The sequence below is a fragment of the Colletotrichum fioriniae genome (genome assembly GCF_027942845.1).
Source record: "Colletotrichum fioriniae strain IMI 355084 chromosome Unknown scaffold_3, whole genome shotgun sequence".
Taxonomy (NCBI): domain Eukaryota; kingdom Fungi; phylum Ascomycota; class Sordariomycetes; order Glomerellales; family Glomerellaceae; genus Colletotrichum; species Colletotrichum fioriniae.
The window spans coordinates 405,278-427,553 of NW_027076839.1; the positions used below are offsets into that span (position 1 = coordinate 405,278).

At 42.0% G+C, this 22,276-nt stretch overlaps 1 protein-coding gene across 1 annotated transcript; it reads right to left on the reverse strand.

The window, feature by feature from the left end:
- Nucleotides 1–628: 628 nt before the first annotated feature.
- Nucleotides 629–10,450, reverse strand: N0V96_003014 (uncharacterized protein; the record flags this gene model as incomplete). Its single annotated transcript, XM_065756708.1, has 4 exons — nt 629–1,061; nt 1,098–4,094; nt 4,154–9,939; nt 10,004–10,450. 4 exons carry the CDS (start codon nt 10,448–10,450, stop codon nt 629–631), a joined length of 9,663 nt encoding a protein of 3,220 aa, XP_065614475.1.
- Between the last annotated feature and the right edge of the window lie 11,826 nt (nt 10,451–22,276).

Consider the following 22,276-nt stretch of genomic DNA (forward strand, 5'->3'; position numbering starts at 1 on the left):
GTTGATGGGTGGGAGGTCAACAGCAGCTCAACATCTGTAAGTGAACAAATATGCTTGTGCTAGTCGGTCGACCGAGGATGTGGCTTAGGTAATATTGCAGGTAGCATGTGAGAAGAATCGGGGTTGACGGAGCTGTCCACTTTGTGTTCGTTCAGTCTCACAATACACACAGTGTTCATGCGCTCCCTCGTTGTCGATTTGGCCATGCAGAATGCGGGGATTTAAGATTGTCCGAGGACAACTTTGAACTGCCGGTTGCGACCTTGGCAAAGATTTTGACGGGAACGGTTAGAGCATTCATCCTTGACGCGTTCTCACGCTCACGCTCTTAGTGCCAACGCGTTTTCTAGAGAAGTCAAGTTGAGTTGCACAGTCACAAAGAGAACATGAAGTCGCCATTGTCGTGCATAGTGATATTGAAATGTTCCAGAACGTCAAATCATTATTTCATTATCCTCTATACCCGTAAGCCATGTCCATAACCGTATCCATAACCATATCCATAACCATATCCGTAACCATATCCGTAACCCATTAGTCGTAACATCATGTTCCCATCGTGTGTATGTGTGTGTGTGTGTGTGTGTGTGTGTGTGTGTGTGTGTGTGTGTGTGTGTGTGTGTGTGTCCTACGCCCAATGCACCGACTTTCTCTGCTTCTTCTCATTGCCCAACTCCTCCGGCACGCGTAAACGAGCGTCCGCAATCACCATACCAAACGTCAAGCTCGACGCGCGACTATGCGTACAGACAGTAGCAGTCCCGTCAAGCTCCCACTCCCACCGTGTCTTCTCAACCATATCCCCGGCCTTCCGGAGCTTCTGCCTCCACCCCTCGACAAACAACCACGCCAGACGAAACACGCTCTCGCCAGAGGGCTCCACGGAGCCACCGCCGCTTTCCTTCTCTTCCGAGTTCCAGGGGACCGGCACTCGCAAGCCGCTCGGGTCTCTGCGATACTTGCGGCGCTTCGGACGATGCCGGTTCCCCGGCTCATCTCTGTCCATGTCCTCTCCCCACTCATCGTACTCGGCGTCCCGCTTCACCCTCACGACTCTGAGCCTCGCTCCGCCCGAGCGTGGTCAATTTGCCTCCAACCCGCCAGCAGAGCTTCGTAGGAGTGCGCTCTGCTCGTCAACCTCGTCTTCGGCTTCGTTGAGAAACCCTGCTTTGCGCTCGTATCCGCGGTCCTCAAAGTCATCGCCGCCGCCGGGCTTGCTGCGCCGGACGGGGTGAAAAACACCCGACACCGGTCGCGATCGGACCGGACTGGCCGGCTCTTGCTTAGCTTGGTTGTTCTCAAAGATGCCTCGCATTCTGCTGATGAGGCTTCCAGGTGAGTTGTTGTTCGTGGTCGCCGCGTTCCGCGGAGGGCTGTCTGAACTGGAGCCCACGGAACCCGACGGTCCGCGAGCTGCCTTTGCCGCCTCCTCGCTATCTCTGAATGGATCATATTCCTCACGGTCGGTGAGTGAAGAGTCGTTGCGCGGCCTGGTCAAGTGATGAACGGAGGCAGGCCACGAGTCCCGAATCACCGGCTCGTGCTTGTCAGCGTGCAACGCCGAATGAATCGGGGACGACGCAACAGAGTCGAGGGTGCTCTGGCTTCGCATCGAGTGAGGGACCGAGTCGTTGCGCGCGTGCCAGGGGACGTTGGTCACATCGCGCGGGACCATGAGCTCGGGATCAAAATCCCCTTCGGCTTGCATTGTAGGCGGAGTCTGCGGCCGGTCAGGATTGTGCCTGCTGAACGCGAGTCCACGAGAGGGTGTCCCCTGCGACGACGAGGGCGTCGCCGGGGACTCTTCCTGACGCAACGCTAAGGGGCTGATGTCCGGTGCTTGCTCACTTTGCTGTGGTGCCAACTGCGGAGTTGTCTGCTCATGCTCCTCTTCCGCCTGTATCTCAGGGACCTGGACCCCGGGCTGCCACGAAGTCGCTTGTCCGTATTGTGGCTGGAGTTGTGCTTGTCCGTAGGGCTGGGTCTCGAATTGGTCATGATCAAACTGAGCTTGACCATATTGCTGCTGGGCAAGGGCGTCTTGCGCGTGATACTCGGCTGACTGTTGTCCATAGACGTCCTGGCCATGCATCTGAGCTTGCTGCCCGCCATAAGAACCTTCTACCTGGGTATCAGGCTCGTAAGCGGACCGCAGAGGAGATGAGTAGCCAGCAGTGGCTTCTTGGTGGACTGATTTCTGCACCTCCTCCCTCAACAAAGACCCAGAGCGGCTGTGCCTGGTAGCACCGAACATGGTAGGCGAACGAAGCTCATCCCGCCAAGTCGAAGCTCCGAAACGGGAAGAGGCATATTGTGTGGGGTGCTCAGCCGGCTGCATGACTGCAGTCCTTGGGCCATCATCTTCATCGCTGTCGAAGGAGTCGATGACTTGCGTCAACACAGGTTCGTTTGACGTTTGCTGCTGCTGCTGCTGCAGTTGTTGTGCAGTGCCGATCTGGGTGAGGAAGGCCGGGGCTTCCGAGTGTTCATACTCGCTGTCATCGTCCGAGTCGTCTTCTTGGGCGAGCTCGTCGGCGAGTGAAGTCTCGTGAGTTTGACCATACGGAGACATTGCTCCTCCTCGATTGTATGTCTGATCGTAGATGTCCTTATTGCCGGTTGAATCCGGGTGACGGGGCGAGCCCATGGCTCCTTGCGTATACTGCGAAGACGCGCTGAACCCGGCCGATGCCAACGGAGTAGCGTACTCTTGTGAATCAGAATCCGTAAAGTCACCTGGTCCTGCTGGCTGGAGGTATGTTGACGTCGTGGAAATCTGATCGTTGCTCGCGTTCGGCCACTGCTGTTCGTAACTATCGATGCGCAGCTGTGGTGTTGGCATGGCGGTGCTGAACCTCTCGTCGACTGGACTAATCTCATCACCGCCGCGCTTCCCAATATTCTCCCATGAATCATCGCTTTCTTCCCCGCCTTCTTCTCTTTGATGACTTGGTAGGCCCTGACTGCTTGTTGCCGGTACCGAGTCCCTGAATGCTGACTCCATCGGGTTGCTCTGTGCCACCGGGCTGGCTGACCTTATTGGACTTGTCGATGCCAGGGGACTGGACGCCCTCATCGGGTTGGTCGCCAACGGGCTTGTCGATTGCAGTGGGCTGGCGGCTCTCATCGGACTCGCTCCCAGCGGGCTTGCTGATCTCATCGAGTCGACTCCCATCTGGTTGGTCCCCATCAGGTTGCTTGCTCCCATCATGCTCGTTGTCTGGCCATATCGATTAGCTTCCCATGCCTCCTCATTTTCCTCGCTGTCGGAGTCCTCGAGTTCTTGACGGTAACGACCCAGTGCGCTGGACGTGCGCGGAGGCGGAGGCGGCGGCGGGGTCGCCTTGAACTGCGACGTCGATAGATTTGGTATCTGACCGGGCCGAGCGGCATTCGAATCCCAGGCATCCTCGTCCTGTTCGTCACTGGAATCCTCCTCAATCTCCTGGCGGTATTGACCCTGCGAGCTTGCTACCCGCGGAGGCGGGGGTGGGGGCGGTGTAGCCCTGAACTGAGATGATGATGAAATGGGGAACTGACCAGGTCGAGCAATGTCGTGGCTGAAAGGGTGTTCGTCCTCACTTGAGTCCGCTTGCTCTTGATGATAGAAGCCTTGAGAGCTGGGAGCACGCGGCGGCGGTGGTGGCGGCGGAGTCGCCCGATAACCAGACGGTGACAGCGCACTGGGAAGAAGATTGGACTGGGTAGCGGCAGAGGGCAAGACACCTTGATCTTCTTCGTCTGAGTCTTCAACGTTGTAGCGGCTCTGTGACAGGGAACTGGGGGCACCGGGTGGTGGAATCGGAGGTGGACGAGGGGGAGTAGATCCAAACTGCGAGGCCGGGAATGTGCTGGGCTGCGCGGGCTCGAAGGCGTCATCCCAGTCGGCCTGTTCCTCTTCCGATGAGTCCTCTAATTGTTGCTGGGCGTAGTGACCCTGTGAACTTGGCGCGCGCGGCGGTGGAGGAGGTGGCGGGGTTGCCCTATGCTGCGATGATGAGAGAGGATTTAGCCGTGCTGGAGATTGCGCGTGGAAGATGTCGCCGTCGTCCTCAGATGAGTCTTCAACTTCTTGCGCATAGTGGCCCTGGGAGCTAGAAATACGCGGAGGTGGAGGGGGAGGGGGCTCGTTCTGTAAGGGGAAGATGTCAACAAGGTATTGATCTGACTGGGTTGAGGAGCACGAGCATCCCAGTCCTCCTCTTCTTCAGAAGAGTCGTCGAACCCTTGACGGGAACGCTCTGCGATGCTCGGCAGAGGAGGAGGAGCTCGGTGTTGCGAAGCTGGCAGCTGCTGGGAGGTGGTCAGACTCTCTGGCTCCTCCGAGTCGGAATCCATATCCTCGAGTTCACTATTGTATCGCTCTTGGATGCTGTCCAGAGTGACTGGAGCAAGGTGCCTGGCCGATAACGGACTGTTCTCTTGGACAAACTGCTGGGAAGGGTCCATGACACCTTCACCCACAAAGTCCTGCCCTCCAGCTGCGGAAGGATAGCCTTGGTCGAACATGGACTCATCAACGTCACCACCGACAGTGCTACTCCTGGCCCCGAACGGGTTGTACGGGGTATCAGGCTGAGCTTGTCCCAAAGCGCTCGCGGTAGGCAGGAAGCTCTGATCAGATGTAGTATTTCGGGCGAAGGGATTGGTGTACATCGACTCCGGTACCTGCGGCGTGGGCTGGCGGCGCTCGATCGACTGGGCCGCGGAGGCGAAGCCATCATTGGCAGCCTCGGGTGATTGATTGACAGGGAAGAGGTTTTTGTACGTGGACTCTGCCGCCATCATGGCCTCCTCATCCTCGGAGTCGCTGTCTTCTGCCAGTGCGTAGCTCTGCTGCGGTGTTGTGCTCCGAGCGAACGGGTTGCTTGGTGCGCGTTGTCGCCCAGGAGTGCTCAGAGCTGGTGAAAAGCTTCGATCGACTGGAGTCGTGCTTCGAGCGAATGGGTTATTGGAGCTCACGCTATCACGGCGGAGTCCTTGAGCACTAGGAGACCGAGCGAATGTCTCTTCGGGAGAAGAAGGCTGATGGTTGCTTAAAGCGCTGGCGGATCGGAGGAAATCTGCACCACTGGCGGGGGTGTTGCGCGCGAATGGGTTGGTCAAGTCCTCTTGAGGCCCTCTGCTCGGACTCCTCGCGAACGGGTTAGTCGTCTCCCGGGGAGGCTCCTCCTCGACGACTGTCTGCAATGCAAAAGGATTGTACGGTATGTCTTGCGAATGGAACGTCGGCTGCGCGTGAGCTGTGGAACCGGCTCTGGCCCTGGTGAACGGGTTGTAAGATGTCTCTGCAGGCTCATCGGCGTCGCTATCCTCGTCTCTGACGCTGAGAACTGGAGAAGAGTCGTCGTTATCTTCTTCATCTTCATTAAAGTGAACTTGCCTGGTGCCAAAGTGACCGTCAAAGAAGCGAGTACTGGGTGCGGAACTCTCCTGTTGTTGATCCTGCACGTGGCTATCGTCCGTAGCCATGCCCGTGGGCTCAGTCATGTGAGAACTCTCAATAGCTGCGTCCGGGGCTTCAGAGACATTCCTGCTGAGAGACTCAGGATGGAAGCCATCATCTGTCTTCGTAGCTAGACCAGAGCTATCACCGGCTGCGGACGCAGCAGGCTCAGTGTGCTCAGTGATCATGGAAAGGTCGGGCCCACGAGACTGGTCAGCCTCATCAGAACCGGCCTCATCATGAGGCGCCTCGACAACTTCGAATTCGCCGTGATCGGAGTCATGCTGAATGGCATCGTTTTCCACGTCAACTTCATGACCAGGTGAAGCCATCATTGCCGCGTCGTGTTCGTCGTCGTCGTCGTCTTGCCCATGGTGATCTTGGGATTGACTGACATCATGGACCTCGGCCGGCGCTGATCTAGGTTCCTCGAGAGAAACGCTACGCTCTTGAACGTCTACATCGCCTTCATCTCCGTGGGCAATTGTCTCTGGGGCGGCGGTTGTCTGGCTAACGACGATTTGCGAGTCCTCAAGATCCTTGTCTTGCTCATCTTGCTTGACATCGCCCGAAACGGCTGGGGTCTCTTCCACAGAGTCATGCTGACCCGATATGTCTGCAGTGGGTGCTTCGTCGCCTGCCGTCGACGTTGCCTCTTCTTCAATAGGTTCGGGGCTATCTGCTAGAGGAGCTGCCTCCTTCGCCGATAAAAGACTAGCCTCGGCGTGTTCGGACCATGCCTTGTCAGCGTCGGCAGCAGAGGGCTGAGTTTCCTCGGTATCGGCAAGGGCATCGCCGACAGACTCATCTGCTTCGATGGCGACAGACTCATCTACAGGAGCTGCAGGGGCCTCTCCCTCTGCACCATGCTCAGCTGGAGTCGAGTCAACCTCAACCTTCTCACTCTCAACATGGCCTTCAGACTCAGGAGCTTGCGCCTCAACTACGTCGACAGCAACGGCCTCCGTCAACTCAGAGTCGGCAGGGGCGTCGGCGGTGGCGTCAGAAGGTCCAGCAGTGGAATCGTTCTCAGCTGCGTCAACGACACCACCAGCGAGTTGTTCTTCTGGCGTATTTGGAGCGTCCCGGTGTTCGGAATCTCCATCGTCAAGATCTTTGCTGGCAGTGGTTGGCTCAGGCTCTTCCTCCTCGTGGGTTGTCGGGGGTGCTTCACTGACTTCGGCTTGTATCTCTTCAGGGTCGGGCTGAGCTGTAGCAAGGTCTTCCTCGGGGGATGCCGCAGGTTCGTCAATCTCCTTGGCTACCACTGTATCGGCATCCGTGACTGGGGCAGTTACTTCTTGGGCTTGATCCTCGTTGGCGTCCTGGATCTCGACCTCCCCAGTGGCCGGTGCTTCGCTGCTTGGCTCTTCATCAGGTGCCTCCTCTTCGTCTGTGATATTCTCCTTGGTAGGTTCGTCTTCCAGAGAGGCGCGAGCGGTTTCCCCATCTTCCTCAACTGAAGCTTCATCGTGACCAGCTGTTGTATCTTGAGCTGCAGGCTGTTCAGACTCGGCGGTTGGTTGATCTTCAGCGGCAGCTGCTTCGGGCACGGCGTGATCTGAATCAGTAGGCTCATCCGCTGCCTCGGTGGGAGCTGCATCCTTTGCGATCTCCGAGTCATCCACCGCAGCTGCCTCAACAGGGTCCTCTTCGGCAACTTGCTCGTCAACAGCCGGTTGTACAGTCGCTGTATTGGACGTCACCTCGTCGGCAACCTGCTCTGGCGCAGGTGCATCAGCTTCTGGCTCGGGCTTGTCTTCTGCTGAATCCGCTTCTACGATGGGGGCTGGTTCAGTCGAAGCCCCATCGGCAGAAGTCTCCTCGATAGGCGGTGTCTGCCCTGACTCAATCTCCTCTGAGCCAGGCATCTCGTCGTGGCTAGGAGCGTCGTCTGCCGCTGGTGCCTCTCCCTCAAGGGCAGACTTCTCAGTGGTGGAAGTCTCGCCTATGGCAGCAATGGTAGCATCCTGAGCATGGGCTTCTTTCTCTTCTTCTGCAGGTGCTGCGTCAAGAGGGGTTTCCGGATCCTTCGCGTCCTCGGTCACAGAGGTATCCTTGAGTAGTTCCTCAATCGGATCTGCGGTTTCGGCCGCTACATCTTCTGCTGATGTGGTCGCAGCCTCCACAGGGTCAGCATCCTCTGGTGAGATGGCTTTCTCTTGAGCTGGCTCCTCGGCAGCAGAGTCTTCGTTAGAAGCCGCCTTCTCAGTTTGAGGCGGCGCATCCTTCTCCTGAGATGTGGGCTCTTCTTGACTTGGCTCTGCATCAACAGCCTTAGAATCGATCTCCGGAGACGCATCTTCCTCCGCCTGATCCGCCTCTGGTGCAGCCTCCTCTTCGACGGGATTGCTGCTGTCTACAACCGGAGCTTCCTCCACGACCGAGTCATCCTCGACAGCCTTCATCGAGAACTCGGGCAGTGACCTATCCCCAGGTCCCTCGTCGGCACCAGTATCTTCAGCCTCTCCGTCTGCTTGCTTTGGGGTATCATCTTCCACACTTTCTGGGCTCGACTCCGGTGCAGTTTCGTCGGCTGGGGCATCCTTTGCCACGACCTCTTCTGGGTCAGCCGCATCTTCACTTGCGTCAGGTGCTGACTCGTGAGAAGCAGCTTCAGCAGGTGTTGTCTCCTCCTCAGGGCTCTTGTTCGCTTCCTCCGTGGATTCAACGGGCTCGGTGGGCGCATCGTCTTGGCTCGGAACATCGGCCTTAGTTGCCGCAGGTTCCTCCGCAGAGATACTGTCTTCGGATGCCTTGGCTTTCTCCGCCGTGGCGGAGTCCTCAGGTTCGGCACCTGGCGCAGCTTCTTCAGCGGTTGCCTCTTCAGTAGGTACATCCTCGGCGAGAGGCAACACCTTGGAGCCATCATCTTCCGGGGCGTTCGGCGCTGCTTGGGCTTCATCGGAGACTTCCTCAATGGGAGACTCTTCGGGGGATGCCTCGTCAGCGGCGACATCTTCCTTTGCAGATTCCTCGGCTGAAGCCTCTACGGCTGGGGCCTCCTCGTCGGCAGCTGGTTCCTCTGAGGCTGCTTCAGCAGCTGGGGTTCCCTCTGTCGAAGCCTCCTCGGGAGCTGGTGCATCATCTAGAGGTAGATCATCCGCAGGAGGCTCCTCAGCTGCCAGAGCCTTCGTGGCTGCAGCCTCTTCCCCTAGAGCTTCTTCTGCCGGTACTTCCTCTGTCGGAGCGTCTTCTACTGGGGCTTCCTCTGCCTGGGTTTCTTCTGCCGGAGTTGCTTCTGTCGGGGCTCCATCTATCGGAGCCTCCTTAGTCGAAGCAGCTTCTACTGCTGACTCTTCGGCGACGGGAGCCTCATCTACGACAGTGCCTTCCTCCGCAGCCGCCTCTTCGAGAGCTTCCTTATCCTCCGCCGGAGCGTCTTCGACGGGGGTCTCTTCCACTGCGGGGTCCTCTTTGGTCGGCTCTTTGGTAGATGGCTCTTCGGCAGGCTCTTCTGTTGTGGCAGGAGTGTCTTCTGCGGGAGCATCCACGGCAGCGGGGGCTTCTTCCACAGCAGGTGTCTCTTCAACAGCAGGCGCCTGATCCGCAACGGTGTCTTCCTTCACAGCCGGCTCCTCTGTTGCTGGCTCTTCAGCGGCCGGAGTGTCCTCGGCAGAGGGGGCTTCATCAGCAGTGGGGGCTTCTTCACCAGCAGCTGGAACTTCTCTGGTGGAGGGCTCGTCCAAAGGATCTTCTGGTGGAGGTGTATCATCACTTTGATCTGCCGTCGTAGGCTCTGCAGCTGCCGCAGGCTCCTCTGCTGCCGGTTCTTCAGTAGCGGGCTCTTTGGGAGCGGGCTCCTCGGCAGCAGAAGCCCCCTCGACAGGCGCTGTTTCCGGGGTCTCTACAGCCAGACCCCTGACTTCAATCGCATCATGCTTCTCGTCGTCGCCAGCGGCATCTTCGGCTTCAGCAGGAGGCTCTATAGGGGCTTCCTCGCTATCAGCCGGGGCGCTCTCTTGGCTGTCTTCGGGGACAACTGCGCTCTCAGCGGGCTCCTCCTTGTCATCTTCCGTAGGGGCGGGCTCGGGAGCCTCTTCTGGTGCGGCCGCCTCTGCGACAGGCTCATCCTCGGGAGCCTTCTCGGCCTCAGCCTCAGCTTCGGGAGCCGATGCCGCCTCCTCCCCGGCAGGCTGTGCCTCCTCGGTGCTAGTGGCCTCCTCCAAGCTCTTTTCAGCCACAGGTTCTTCGGGTTGTGGCTGGGAGTTATCACCTTCGGGGGTCTTGTCTTCCTCGCCCGGCGCATCGGCCGGTGGCGCGGGAGCGGTATCCTCGGCCTTCTCTTCGGGCGCGACACCATTCTCGGCGGGCTTCTCCTCGTCTACGCTCTTGTCCCCTGCAACCGGTTCGGCTGGGGTTTCGGGCGGAGGTAACGGAGACGGTTCCGCGGAAGGGACGGCGCCGGATCGTCGCCCTGTTCTCGCACGTTTTCGCGTCGGGACGGGAGGCACCGCGGCCTTCATCTGCTCCTCGATCATGCGGTTGAGTTCCTGGAAAATGAATAATGTTAGACGATGCTGCCAGATTTCCGGAATGTTTATCCGCCCCGCTTACCGTTCTCTTCGCCTCGAGTTCTGCCAACTTTGCTTCGCCCTCTGATATCGTCTTGGCCGTCTCTTCTTCAATGCTGTCCATGAGATCGTCCATTTCGTCTTCGATATTACGGGTAGTGGTATCAAAAGTGCCTTGCTTCTCTTCGTCCTCCTTGGCCTTGCGGGCCGCAAGTTCCTCGTCTTCTCGCCGGCGACGGGCTTCCCGCTCTTCGTCTTCTTTTCGCCTTTGCTCGGCGATGTCTTCCAGCTCCTTCTGGTGTACGGCCGCGAGCTCTTCTCGCTCTTTTTCGTAGGCCGCTTTGAGCTCTGCGAGCGTCATATCACGCTTCTGCTCGAGCTCGTCGAGCTTAGTATCGCTCTCGGCTGCAGATGTCGAAAGACCCTCAATCGTCGAGTGAATCGACGCGAGGGCCTCGTTCATCTGCGCCACGAGCGTGGCAACGTCCATCTTGGCTGTCATCGAATTGGGGGGGTTCGAAAGAGAGTCGGTTCCCTCTGTGACAAGATGATGAGTAAGGGTGCTGTGATTAATTGATGTTTCGTGGGATTTGGATAGTCCCGGGAATCTTGCGTGGGAAAGCAAGTATCGTGAGGTTTTGTGAATTTGACTTTACTCTGACGTTGAACTGAACGTTCGAAACATCCTCGGCTCTTGCGGGGTGGCCAGCCAGTTTACGATATATATCACCCACCCCTCAACTTGACCACCAAAGAACAACAAGCAGACGATACGGTTCCAGCCAAGCGACAAGGCAGGAAAACCCGGCCCTGTGTGATGTTCCTACCAGCGATCATGCAAGTGCATTCGTCCAGGGCCTGGCCTTGTACCCCCTTAGTCGGCCGAACCCCCGACCCGATATTGAGAGGAAATGCTCTGTGCATCCGCGTCCCTCCGTTCCGTGATTGGTGAGACATCGCGGCGGACTCCCATCCGATGTCCCTGGACTTGCTGAGGTGGACCCCGTCCGCCTCACAACGCATGACATCGATATACTATGGTACAGATGGCGATGTCAACTAGGGGTGATGCGAGGGTGCCATGGCCGAGTCAAGACTTCTCAACGGGGCCGCAGCCCAGCAACCGATCATCGCGAAATCGCACCGCAATCGAAGAGTGAATTGGGAACCAGAACTAGACAACTCGTCTTGTGGGCAACTTTCGACTTGTCGCTGGGCAACCTGGTGACAGCTGTCAAATATCGACAGCATCCTCCTTGCCTCGGGCGAGAGTTTTCGGGGGGCTTCATCCAAGGGTCTCCGTGTTCTTGCGTCTGATGTTGTACCACGACAACTTGGCCATTGGGGGCATGGAAAAAAATAAGGACCCATATTGGGCTCTGGTGCTTTGGTCGTTGAGAGAAATCGACGTGGTGTGCGTTGGCGACGGAGTCGGTTTTGGTGGACAGGCGTTCCCTGTTAGAAACGAGCATCATTCATGCGCCCGGCAGCGAAGGGGCATTGAGAGTTCTGAGCGTCGCTCCATCATTACCACTGGCGTGGAGCCCGGCGTCTAGCAAACCGCTTGGCCGCATGAATACACTGGAAATGGCCGGTATTGTGATGCATTTGGGCGGTTTCAGGACTCGTACCGGGTTCGGAACAGGAGGACAAGTTGTCAAATTGAAGGATGAAGTCGGATACTGCCGGCCATAAGAGTCCATTTGAGGATTGTAGGCCTACGTGGTTGAAGCGTGAAATCCAACGAGGGTTAGAAGGACTCGAGCCACATTGTGGCTTCAACAGCCATGCATCAGAATACATAGACACAAAAGAACGAAATAGCATGACGTCATGTCTTAATGGCTAGGATGTGTCAAAACATGTGAGTGAGTCTGTGGATGTTTATCCTCGTGTTGTTTTTGTTTTCCTTGATTTGATATATCGCAAACTTTCTCTGCCCAACGTGCCCCCATCTACCCAGACCACGAGGCTGGCTAGCACGTAACTGAGCTCCATCTCTGCGTTGTCCTCTGATTCATTGATCGAGAGGGGAGCTGGCGTGGCATCGCACTGACCCTCCTGAGTCCTGGAGCGTACTGGAAGCCGACGCTTCACAGCTAAATGTATCTCTCATCGAAATAGAGAGGGATGCAATATCATTTAACTTCAGCTCCCATCAAATTGTGACGATATTGAGGCCTCCCGGGTGTATAAGAGCTACACTTATGGCAACAATCCCATTGCATGCGAAAGCCAATTCATCAATATAACAACTTCTCATGGTCCATCACCTGCACACCACCACGCACATTGACCAACCACAGGCGCAGTAGGTCTCTCTTATGTATTAAGTCAAAGCACCTACTTATGGCCCCCCCCTTTTGGGCCCCCCTAACAAACATAGTATCAAAACATCGCTACTAATTATACTTAATTAATTAATTATTTTCTATTATTATAATAATATAGTTATTATTATTTTTAAGTAATTCGACCCCTACGAATTGATTAGAATTAATTATATAGTTACTAAAGTCTTTTTAAGCTTTTTTAAATATTTTAAATATTAGTAAACTTAGTATTTAGGTTTATTAAAATAGTTTTTTTTTAAGCTTTATATACTCTATTTTTATTTTTTAAAACTTAAATTTAATACCGAAATATAGTTAAGTAATAAGTTTATTTTTTTAAAAAACCTTTTTTATTTTTTTTAAATAGTAGTTATTAAATATTATTATTTAAATTAAGCTTTATAAATAGCTTTAAGTAATTATAAAGCTTATTAACCTTTTTAAGAATTAATTAATTAATAATAAACGTTATTAATACTTAGTTAAGTACTTTTTTAGCTTTTTTAGTTATTTACTTAGTATTTATACTTTTTTTTAAATAGTATAATTTAGGTAGGTAGGATTATTAAGTTAATAAATAGTTTAGATATATTAAATAGCTATAATTTAATCACTTTTTTAATAATAATAAAATTATTTATTATATTTTCTTTACTAAGCTCTTTTTTATAATAGGATTTAATAAGTTTAAAAATAGTTATATTTAATAATTAAAGGATATAAGAAGTATATAGTAATAAAAAATAGTAAGTAAATATTATTTTTATAGTACTTTTATATAAATTTTATTATTATATAACTCTTATACTTATTTAATATTAATAATCGAGGCTAGTTTATGTTACGACCTAACATGCATAACTAAGACTAGGGCCTGTCCCGCAGGCTCGTAGCGGCTATAATACACTATATATATATAAAGGACGCTAATATAGGAGTTACCTTTATAGAACGGAAGAACTATAGATAAAGTTACGTAATAATAAGAAGGACCGATAAACGATAAGTAGTTTATAAATAGGACCGATAAAATAAAGGCGGTCTACCCCTATAGGACTAATATTACGATGTTAGTCTTAATTTTAAAAGAACTATTTAAATAGTATATAGGACTTATATATAATATAGCCTCGAGCTAGGCTCGAGGATAGAATTTCTATAGCTTTTTTTAATAATTAACTTAGTATTAGATCTTATAATTACTTTTAGCTATTTTTTATTAAGAACTTTTCTTAATAAGACTACGATTAATTACTAAAGCTTTACTTATTTTATAATTTATAAATATAGCTTTATAAAAGCTATTTATAATTACGATATTATTTATTTAGTTATTATAGCCTTAACTTTTATTAATATACTTATTATGACTAGCTAGCTATAATATTTTAATTATTTTTATTTAGTAAGTTTACTTTATAAAAAACTAATTAAATAGTACGAACGATATTTTTTTTATATCTTAGCTAAATTACTTATTCCGGGCTCTTTTGCTTTTTTTTTAAGTAACCTATTTAAAGCTTAGTTAAAGAAATAGAGATAGCCCCGATAAACGTCGACTTTAATAACGAGGTTATTTTTAAAAAAGAAACTTATAAACGATTCTAAGAAAAAAGTTAAAAAAAGGAGACGTAAATATTACTAAGGTATAGATTATATATAACAAAATTATAAATAAGCTCTAGAACCTTAAGATTATGTTCTAGTAGTTCGGAAATAGACCTTAATATATCTAAGTTTTTAAAAAACGAAGTTATTTAACTTAGAGAGTAAGAAGTAAGTAATAACGTTTAGGCTTTTTAAAAAGAAGTTAGTACTTTCTAAGCTATTACTAATATTATTAATACCCCCTCTAAGGAGGATAATAAAAGCTTAAGCTTAGTATACTTATTACTTATAATAGTACCCTAAGTACTTTTAAAGGATTTCTAATTTAAGTTAAGAACTATTAGAACTTCTATTACGGAGATTTTACTAGCAAAATTAAAAAAGGTTATATATATTACTAGCTTTTTTTAGGGAATAAGCTTTTAAATAGTTTAAACTTATTTAAAAAGAATACCTTAATAAAGAGATTCTTAATAAGTATTTTATTAAAGTATGTAATATTTATTATAGTTTTAGTAAATTTAAAAAAGCTTTTAAGTCCCTATTCTAAGATTTTAATAAAAACGATAAGCTAAGCGCGACTTAGCGTAGTTATAATAAACTAAATTAATAAAGGAATACTTTACTAAATTTTTAATATTTTAATACTTAATTAGATCTTACTAACGATACTAAGATATTTATATTTTATTAAGGACTAAAGGACGAAGTTAAGGACGAACTAATTAAGCTTAATAAACTAGACAACTTCTTTTAATATAGCGAGCTTATTATTAAAATCGATAACTAACTTTATAAATATAAGAACGATTTAATATAGGACGTAAGTATTAATAGTAACCCTAGCGCAGCTTCTAAATAAATTAAAAAACCTCGTAATAATTAGAATAGTAACTACTAGAGTATTACTTATAGATAATATGATAGTCTTATAGATTTTAGTATTACTAAAAAAAGAAGATAACCGCTTAAAAAAAGACTTTAAGTATTATAATTATAATAAGCTAGGATATATAGCTAGAGACTACCGATAACCTAAGTATATTTAATACTAACTTATTCTAAAGAAACGAGTTAATATTACGAGTAAGGAAGTCCCTTATAGACAACTCTCGTGGATAGCTTACTACGATAATAGCTATTTTACTTATTAAGATAGTAAGGAATAAACCGGATAGTATTTAAAAAAACCTAAGAATAACGGACGACTAGGATACGGTACTACTTTACTAATTAAAATACTAGCTGTTATAATTAAAGAAGAAATTATAGGTAACCTTATTTATATAATATAGTAAAATAGTAAATAGAAACGACCCCTTAAGCTTAGAGGACCCTGACTTAAAAAAAAATCCTAACTAAGTCTATTTATATAATAAGATAAAAAGATAGTAATAAAAAAATTTATTTATAAAGTTAAAAAAATAGCTTAGAGACTTATTATACGAAAATAGGATTAAAACAATTAAAAAAACTAGACCTTAATTTTGAAGAAATTAAAGGAAGAATTAACTTCCGACTTAATAAAGAACTTTACGCGGGCCTTAATAAACTTATTTTTTAGTAAAAAAATTACTATACGATTTAAACGAACCTCGTAACGTTACCCGACGACGTACTTAGATAGAAATTAATTACGGATCCTATTTTAATATTAATAATACTAGCTCTAAAAAAGATTTTAATAAAAACTAATACGAAAGTATTAACTTATTTAATAATGAATAAATATTATAATTCTATAGAATAATAAAACCTAAAAAAGTTTTTATAATACCCTAAGTAAAAAAAAGATAGTTCCTTACTTAATATTAAGGATATATTTTATAAAGAATTATTTTAGGTAGAGTACCTAGATAATAAATATTTTTAGTACTTCTTATTTAAGAAGGATAGCTACTTTTACTTATGAAGATATAATAACTAACTTATTAAGGATATTTATATCGATAACTAGTTACTAAATTAGACGATTATATATTTTAATAAGATTTATAAAGCGATATTCGGACTAAGCTCTAGACTTCCCTATATAATATTAGAATAATAATAATATAATATAGACTAATTATAAGTACGATTAGTATTAGATTTACTATATTCTTAAGGCACGAGCTTAAAAAAGAATAATAAAAAATAAATAAAATAAGAAGAGCGACTAAAGAATAAAATATTAAAAAAACTAAGAAAGCTAATTATAAAAGAATAATAAAAAGTAAATACTAAAAATAAGTTCTTATATATAACTAAATAATAATATAACGTATACTTATTAATTAAACTCGTTATATACGAACGATTATTATATATTATAATTAATAGCGGCGTATAAAGAAGTTTTATATTATTAAAAAATAGTAAATAAACTTAACTTATTATAGATATAGAAAGATAACCTATACTAATTATAAATGGTAGAAAGAAAAAGAGTTAATTACGATAATAGATATATTAATCGAGAGACCGTATACTTCTTAATATATATTAACGATTATAAAGATTAATTATAGTACGATATTATAAAAATTAAAGATATTGATATTATTTTAAGAATCTTGTAGTTACGAAAACATAATTTATAGATAGATTAGACTACTAGCTAGGTCTAATAGGCAAATTTAGTTACTAAATAACCTAAAAAAAAGGGTTTAAACGAATTTATTATAACTCTTAAAAAAGAAAAAAAAATACGATATATAACTTTCGCTAGAATAGTAAAAAGCTCTAAGAAGTTTATATCCGGTATAAACGATTAGGGATTAAAACGACTCTAGATTATACTTAAGGAGTATTAGAAATATATAAGATTATTTATAGAACTTAAAAAGATAGGATTACTAAAATATAGTAGTTAGGATATAGAGATTAAACTTAAAAAAGGAATATAATTTAGGTTCTTTTTTATATACCTTATAAACTAAAAAAGAATAAGATTATTTTAATAAATATATTAATAAAAAACTCAAAAAAGGATATATTTAACCCTTAAAATCTCCTATAAGATTACTCCTATTTTTTATACTAAAAAAAAAGAAAAAAACTAAGACTTATTATTAACTATAAGAAACTTAACGAAATTATAAAAAAGAATTGTTATCCTTTATTACTTATTACCGAACTTAGAGATTTATTATATAAAGCTAACTAATTTATTATAATAGACCTTAAAGAAATATTTAATTAAATCCGAATTAAGGAAAAAAGACGAATAGAAGATAGTATTTCGAACTTATAGAGGACTTTTCGAATATCTCGTTATACCCTTCGGACTTACTAATACTCCGGTAACTTTTTAAATAATAATTAATTATATACTCCGGGAGTTCGTTAATATCTTTATTATTATTTATATTAATAATATTCTTATTTTCTCCCCTGACCTTAAAATATACGAAAAATATATTTATATAATATTTTAGAAACTCTAAGATGCTAAACTATATACCGAACCCTCTAAGTACGAATTTTATATTTAGAAAGTAGACTTTTTTTAGATATACTATTATATTAGGATAAATTTATATATAAGTATTTAAGGTAGAAATAGTTAGGGACTAGCTTATATTATAGAACGTTAAGGATATATAGGATTTTTAGGATTCGTTAATTTTTATTAACGATTCCTTAAGGACTATGCTAATATTATTAAACCTCTTAATAACTTAATATAAAAGGATAACTTATTTATTTAGGACTTTAAATACGAAGAAGTATTTACTAAAGTTAAAAATATAGTTATTTCTAAACTAGTTATTATAATTCTAGACCCCTAAAAACCTTTCGAAGTCGAGACTAATGCCTCGGATTTTATTATAAGAGCGGTTTTAGGATAACGAGATAAGTAAAAAAAACTTTATTTATATTATTTTTTATTCTAAAATATTCTATAGAATAGAATTAAATTAGTAAATTTATAATAAGGAACTAATAGCTATTATTAAAGTATTTTAAGAATAGAGACTATAGCTATTTAGAACTAAATATAAGGTTATAGTCTATATAAACTATAAGAACCTTATAAACTTTATAATAAATAAGAATTTAAATAAACGATAAGTTAAATAGAGCGAATTTCTATTTAAATATAATTTCTAAATTATCTATTAAAAAAGTTTAAAAAATAGTAAAGTAAACGCTCTTAGTAAAAGACTTAACTACGAAGTTATAGTCCTTAAGGAAACGTAAGTTATTTTTAAAAAAAGAAAAAGATAGTAGCTTTATACTAATTACGAAGCTTTTTTATAATAGCTAGAAGGATTAATACTAGCCCGATTAGAAAAATAACCCCTAAGCTTATTATAGAAATTTATAATATACTTACACACGGTTACTAAGGAGTTATTAAAACGTAAAAACGGATTTACTAGTATTATAATAAATCCGCTATACGTACTAAAAATTACTAACGTAATTAAGGATTATGTAATTTATAAAAAAAGTAAAAACAGCCTATATAAACCCTATAGCAAGCTATAACCATTATAATTACTTACGGAAGTATAATAATCGATTTTATAAGACTTTATTATTAAATTATTAAAGTTTAAAAAATTACTTACGAATATATAATATAATAGTATCCTAGTTATAATCAATCGACTTACTAAGTTCGCTTACTTTATACTTTATAAAAAAGTTAATAACATAAAGGAATTAGTATATACGTTTTTTAAGAATATTATTACTACTTATGGTATACTAAAAGAAATTATTTCTAATAAAAGCTTTTTATTTATTTTAAAGTTCTAGAGATCCTTAATCTCGTAACTTAATATAAATTATAAATTATTAACCGCTTTCTATCTATAAACTAATAGTTAAATAAAAAAAAATTAATTAAATTCTCGAGATATACCTCCAATATTATATAAACTACGATTAAAATAACTAGGTAATATTATTATTAATAGCCTAATTCGTATATAATAATATAATTAGTAAAAATATAAAAAAAATCCCTGTTCTATTTAAACTACGGATACTAGCTAATAATATACAGAGAATTATAATAAAAACTATAAGCTATTAAAATAATAATAAATATAATAAAACTTTAAGAAATTTAAAAAGAAGTATTTTTAGATCTCGAGTTCGTATACTAATATATAAAAAAGAACGCGGATAAATTAAGGATTAGAGGACTAATTTTAAAAAAGGGGATAGTACTTATCTCCTTTACTACAATATTAAAATAAAACGACTAAGTGATAAATTAGATTATAAAAAACTTAGACCTTTTGAAATTATTTAAAAAAATCTTAAATATTAATTATAAACTAAGACTCCTAGATATAATAAAATATTATCCGGTTTTTTTATATTTTGTTTCTCGAATTAGTATTAAAAGGTTTATATATAGAGGATTATATTATTATAGAACTAAATAAATTAAAATATAAAGTTAAACGAATTATTGATTATAGAGTTAGGAACGAAATATGAGAATTCTTAATTAAATAGAAAAAACTATGGATATAAAGAAAATATATAGGAACTTATTACGAACCTCTAGAACTCTTAGTAATTTTTTTAAAGATTATTAGAGGACGGTACTAACGGACTTAAAAAAGCGAACTTATTGCCAATCCTAAAGGTAGACTAGTTTATATTATTAGGAACCTGTATAAACTATAACTCTTTAATTATGCTACGCTTATAGGTATTTAGCGTAGATTTTAGGGCGTCGGACTCGTTTATTTTTTATATTCCCTAACGAAAAGTCTTGGCCTAGTAGTTATGTACTAGCTTCTGGGTTTTCTAGATACGGGATAAACGACTAGTAGTAGTAGTTATTAGCGACTAGAGACGGGCTAGTTTTTTATAAAGCTTAAGAAGCTCCTTACTTACCTTCTCCTCCTTTTTATCTTACTCTTTTTATTAGGTATTAAGTTTTTGAACTACTAAAAAGTATTAGTTAAAAATATAAAAATAAAAAGGAAAGAAATAAATTTACGAGTCGAAGCTATTAATATTCTATTATAAAGCTTTTTTGCTTCGATATAGGTTTGATAGCGAGAAGAACTTTTGCTAAATTAATACGAAACTTTTGTACGAAAATAATGAGTATAAGGTATATTGGTAATTACTGAACGGGACTTAATAAACTCTAAAAGCGCGAGGCGCTTATGATTTTTTATTTTTATTTTTTTAGATTTTGTTTTTGAATTTGATTTTTTTATGCGACCTAATATAGTGTTAGTATTGTGAAAGATAAATGGATAAATAAACTTAATAGGCCCTAACCTGGGTTATAGATATTTATTTATAGGTCTATAGGACTAGACCTTTAGAAGGGAGACCTAATATTATGACTTAATATATATAATTAAGACTAGGGCCTGCCCTATAGGCTCGTGGCGGCTATAATACGTTATATATATATAAAAAATGTTAATATAGGAGTTATTCTTATAGAACGGAAGAACTATAGATAAAGTTATATGATAATAAAAAAGATTAATGGATAATAAGCGGTTTATAAATAGGACTAATAAAATAAAAGCGGTTTACCCCTATAGGACCAATATTACGATATCGGTTTTAATTTTAAAAGAACTATTTAGATAGTATACGGGATTTATATATAATATAGCCTCGAGCTAGGCTTAAGGATAGAACTTCTATAGCTTTTTTAATAATTAACTTAGTATTAAATCTTATAATTATTTTTTAGTTATTTTTTTACTAAGAACTCCTCTTAATAAAACTACGATTAATTACTAAAGCCTTACTTATTTTACGACTTATAGATATAGTTTTATAGAAGCTATTTATAACTACGATATTGTTTATTTAGCTATCGTAGCCTTAACTTTTGTTAATATACTTATTATAACTAACTAGCCGTAATAGTTTAGTTTATTAAGCCCCTTAATAAGGGGGTCTTAGTTTATAATAAGAATACTATTTTTAATTATTAAAAAGTAATATTATAAGTTATTTAGTTATTATTTATTATTATAAACTCTTAATTAATATATAGATTAAATTTAAATAGAAATTATTACTATTAAACTAATTTTTTTTTATATATAATTAGTAATTTAATAGCTTTATTATTAATAAAAATATATTTAATAATTAATACTTAGGTATACAAACTAAGCTTTTTTTTATATTATTATAACCTTTATTATACTTAAAATTAGATTATTAGCTCCCTTATTTTTTATAATACTAGTTTTATTTATATTATACTTATTAACTTATTAAATATTTCTAATTTTTAGTATATTAAGTAATTTAAATTATAATTTAATTATATTAATAGTAGCTTTATTAATACGTTACGAATTAATTAAATAACTTTTTTAGACCCTTATTAATAAATTTTTTTTAATAAAAGCGTCGATTTATCTCTTATTAAGTAGTTTATTATCCCCTTAAGATCTTAGAACTTACTTAGTAAATTCCTTAACTTATTTATAAATTAGTACGATACCTAGGTAATATTAAATTCGAACTTATAATATTAACTAGTTTTTTTTATTATAAAAAAAGCTTTTAAAACTTTATAAATACCCTTATTCTTATTTAATAACCTTTTTTTTTAATTTTAAAGTATTATTTTAAAAACTTTAAATTTAATTAAGGCCCTTTTAATAAAAAGACCGTTTTTAATAATATTAAGAGCCCGTTAGAGCTTATTTTTTAATATACGAGATTATTATATATTAATTAATAATTATATAAAAAAAGAAATACATTTAAATAATTTTTTATAATTATTATAGTAGTTTATATATTAAGGGTAAGATTTTAATATGGTAGCTAGGCGGGATTTTGGGGGGCCTAAAAGGGGGCCATAAGTGGGTGCTTTGACTTATGGTATGATGCGCCTCCAAAATCCTGCAGGGTAGCTGCCGGCAGATATAGAGTGGAAGATACGGGGATTAATTGGGCCTATCGCATTCCAGAGTCATGGGGAGGGGCAAGATGGCCTCGTTGGTAAAGTCACATGTCTGTTGATTGCTCGCTCGGGACTCTGGCAGAGGATTGATTGAATATGCTCAGTCTGCTCTTGTTGTCGACCGAGCATGGCTACTTACTTTGTTCTCGTCCTGGATTCATGGATCATGACTTTAGGAATGGTTACAAAAATTGAGAACGGGTATGAATTCAATGGACAATCATCGTTAAGATATTATTTACATGTCTTGGATGCCTATGAAGATCAAAGTCGACGCCTTATTGATGCTATATTGAAATTGAAGGCTCAATGAATCTTCGATGTCTTCAATGGTCGTACGGCATGGGGTCAGGACTATTGCACATGTTATTCCCTCTAATTCACCACCCTCAATGCTCTTGCAGATAGTGCGTCTGTATCTACATCCGATAATCGGCATTTTTTTACATCTAAGGCATTGACATCT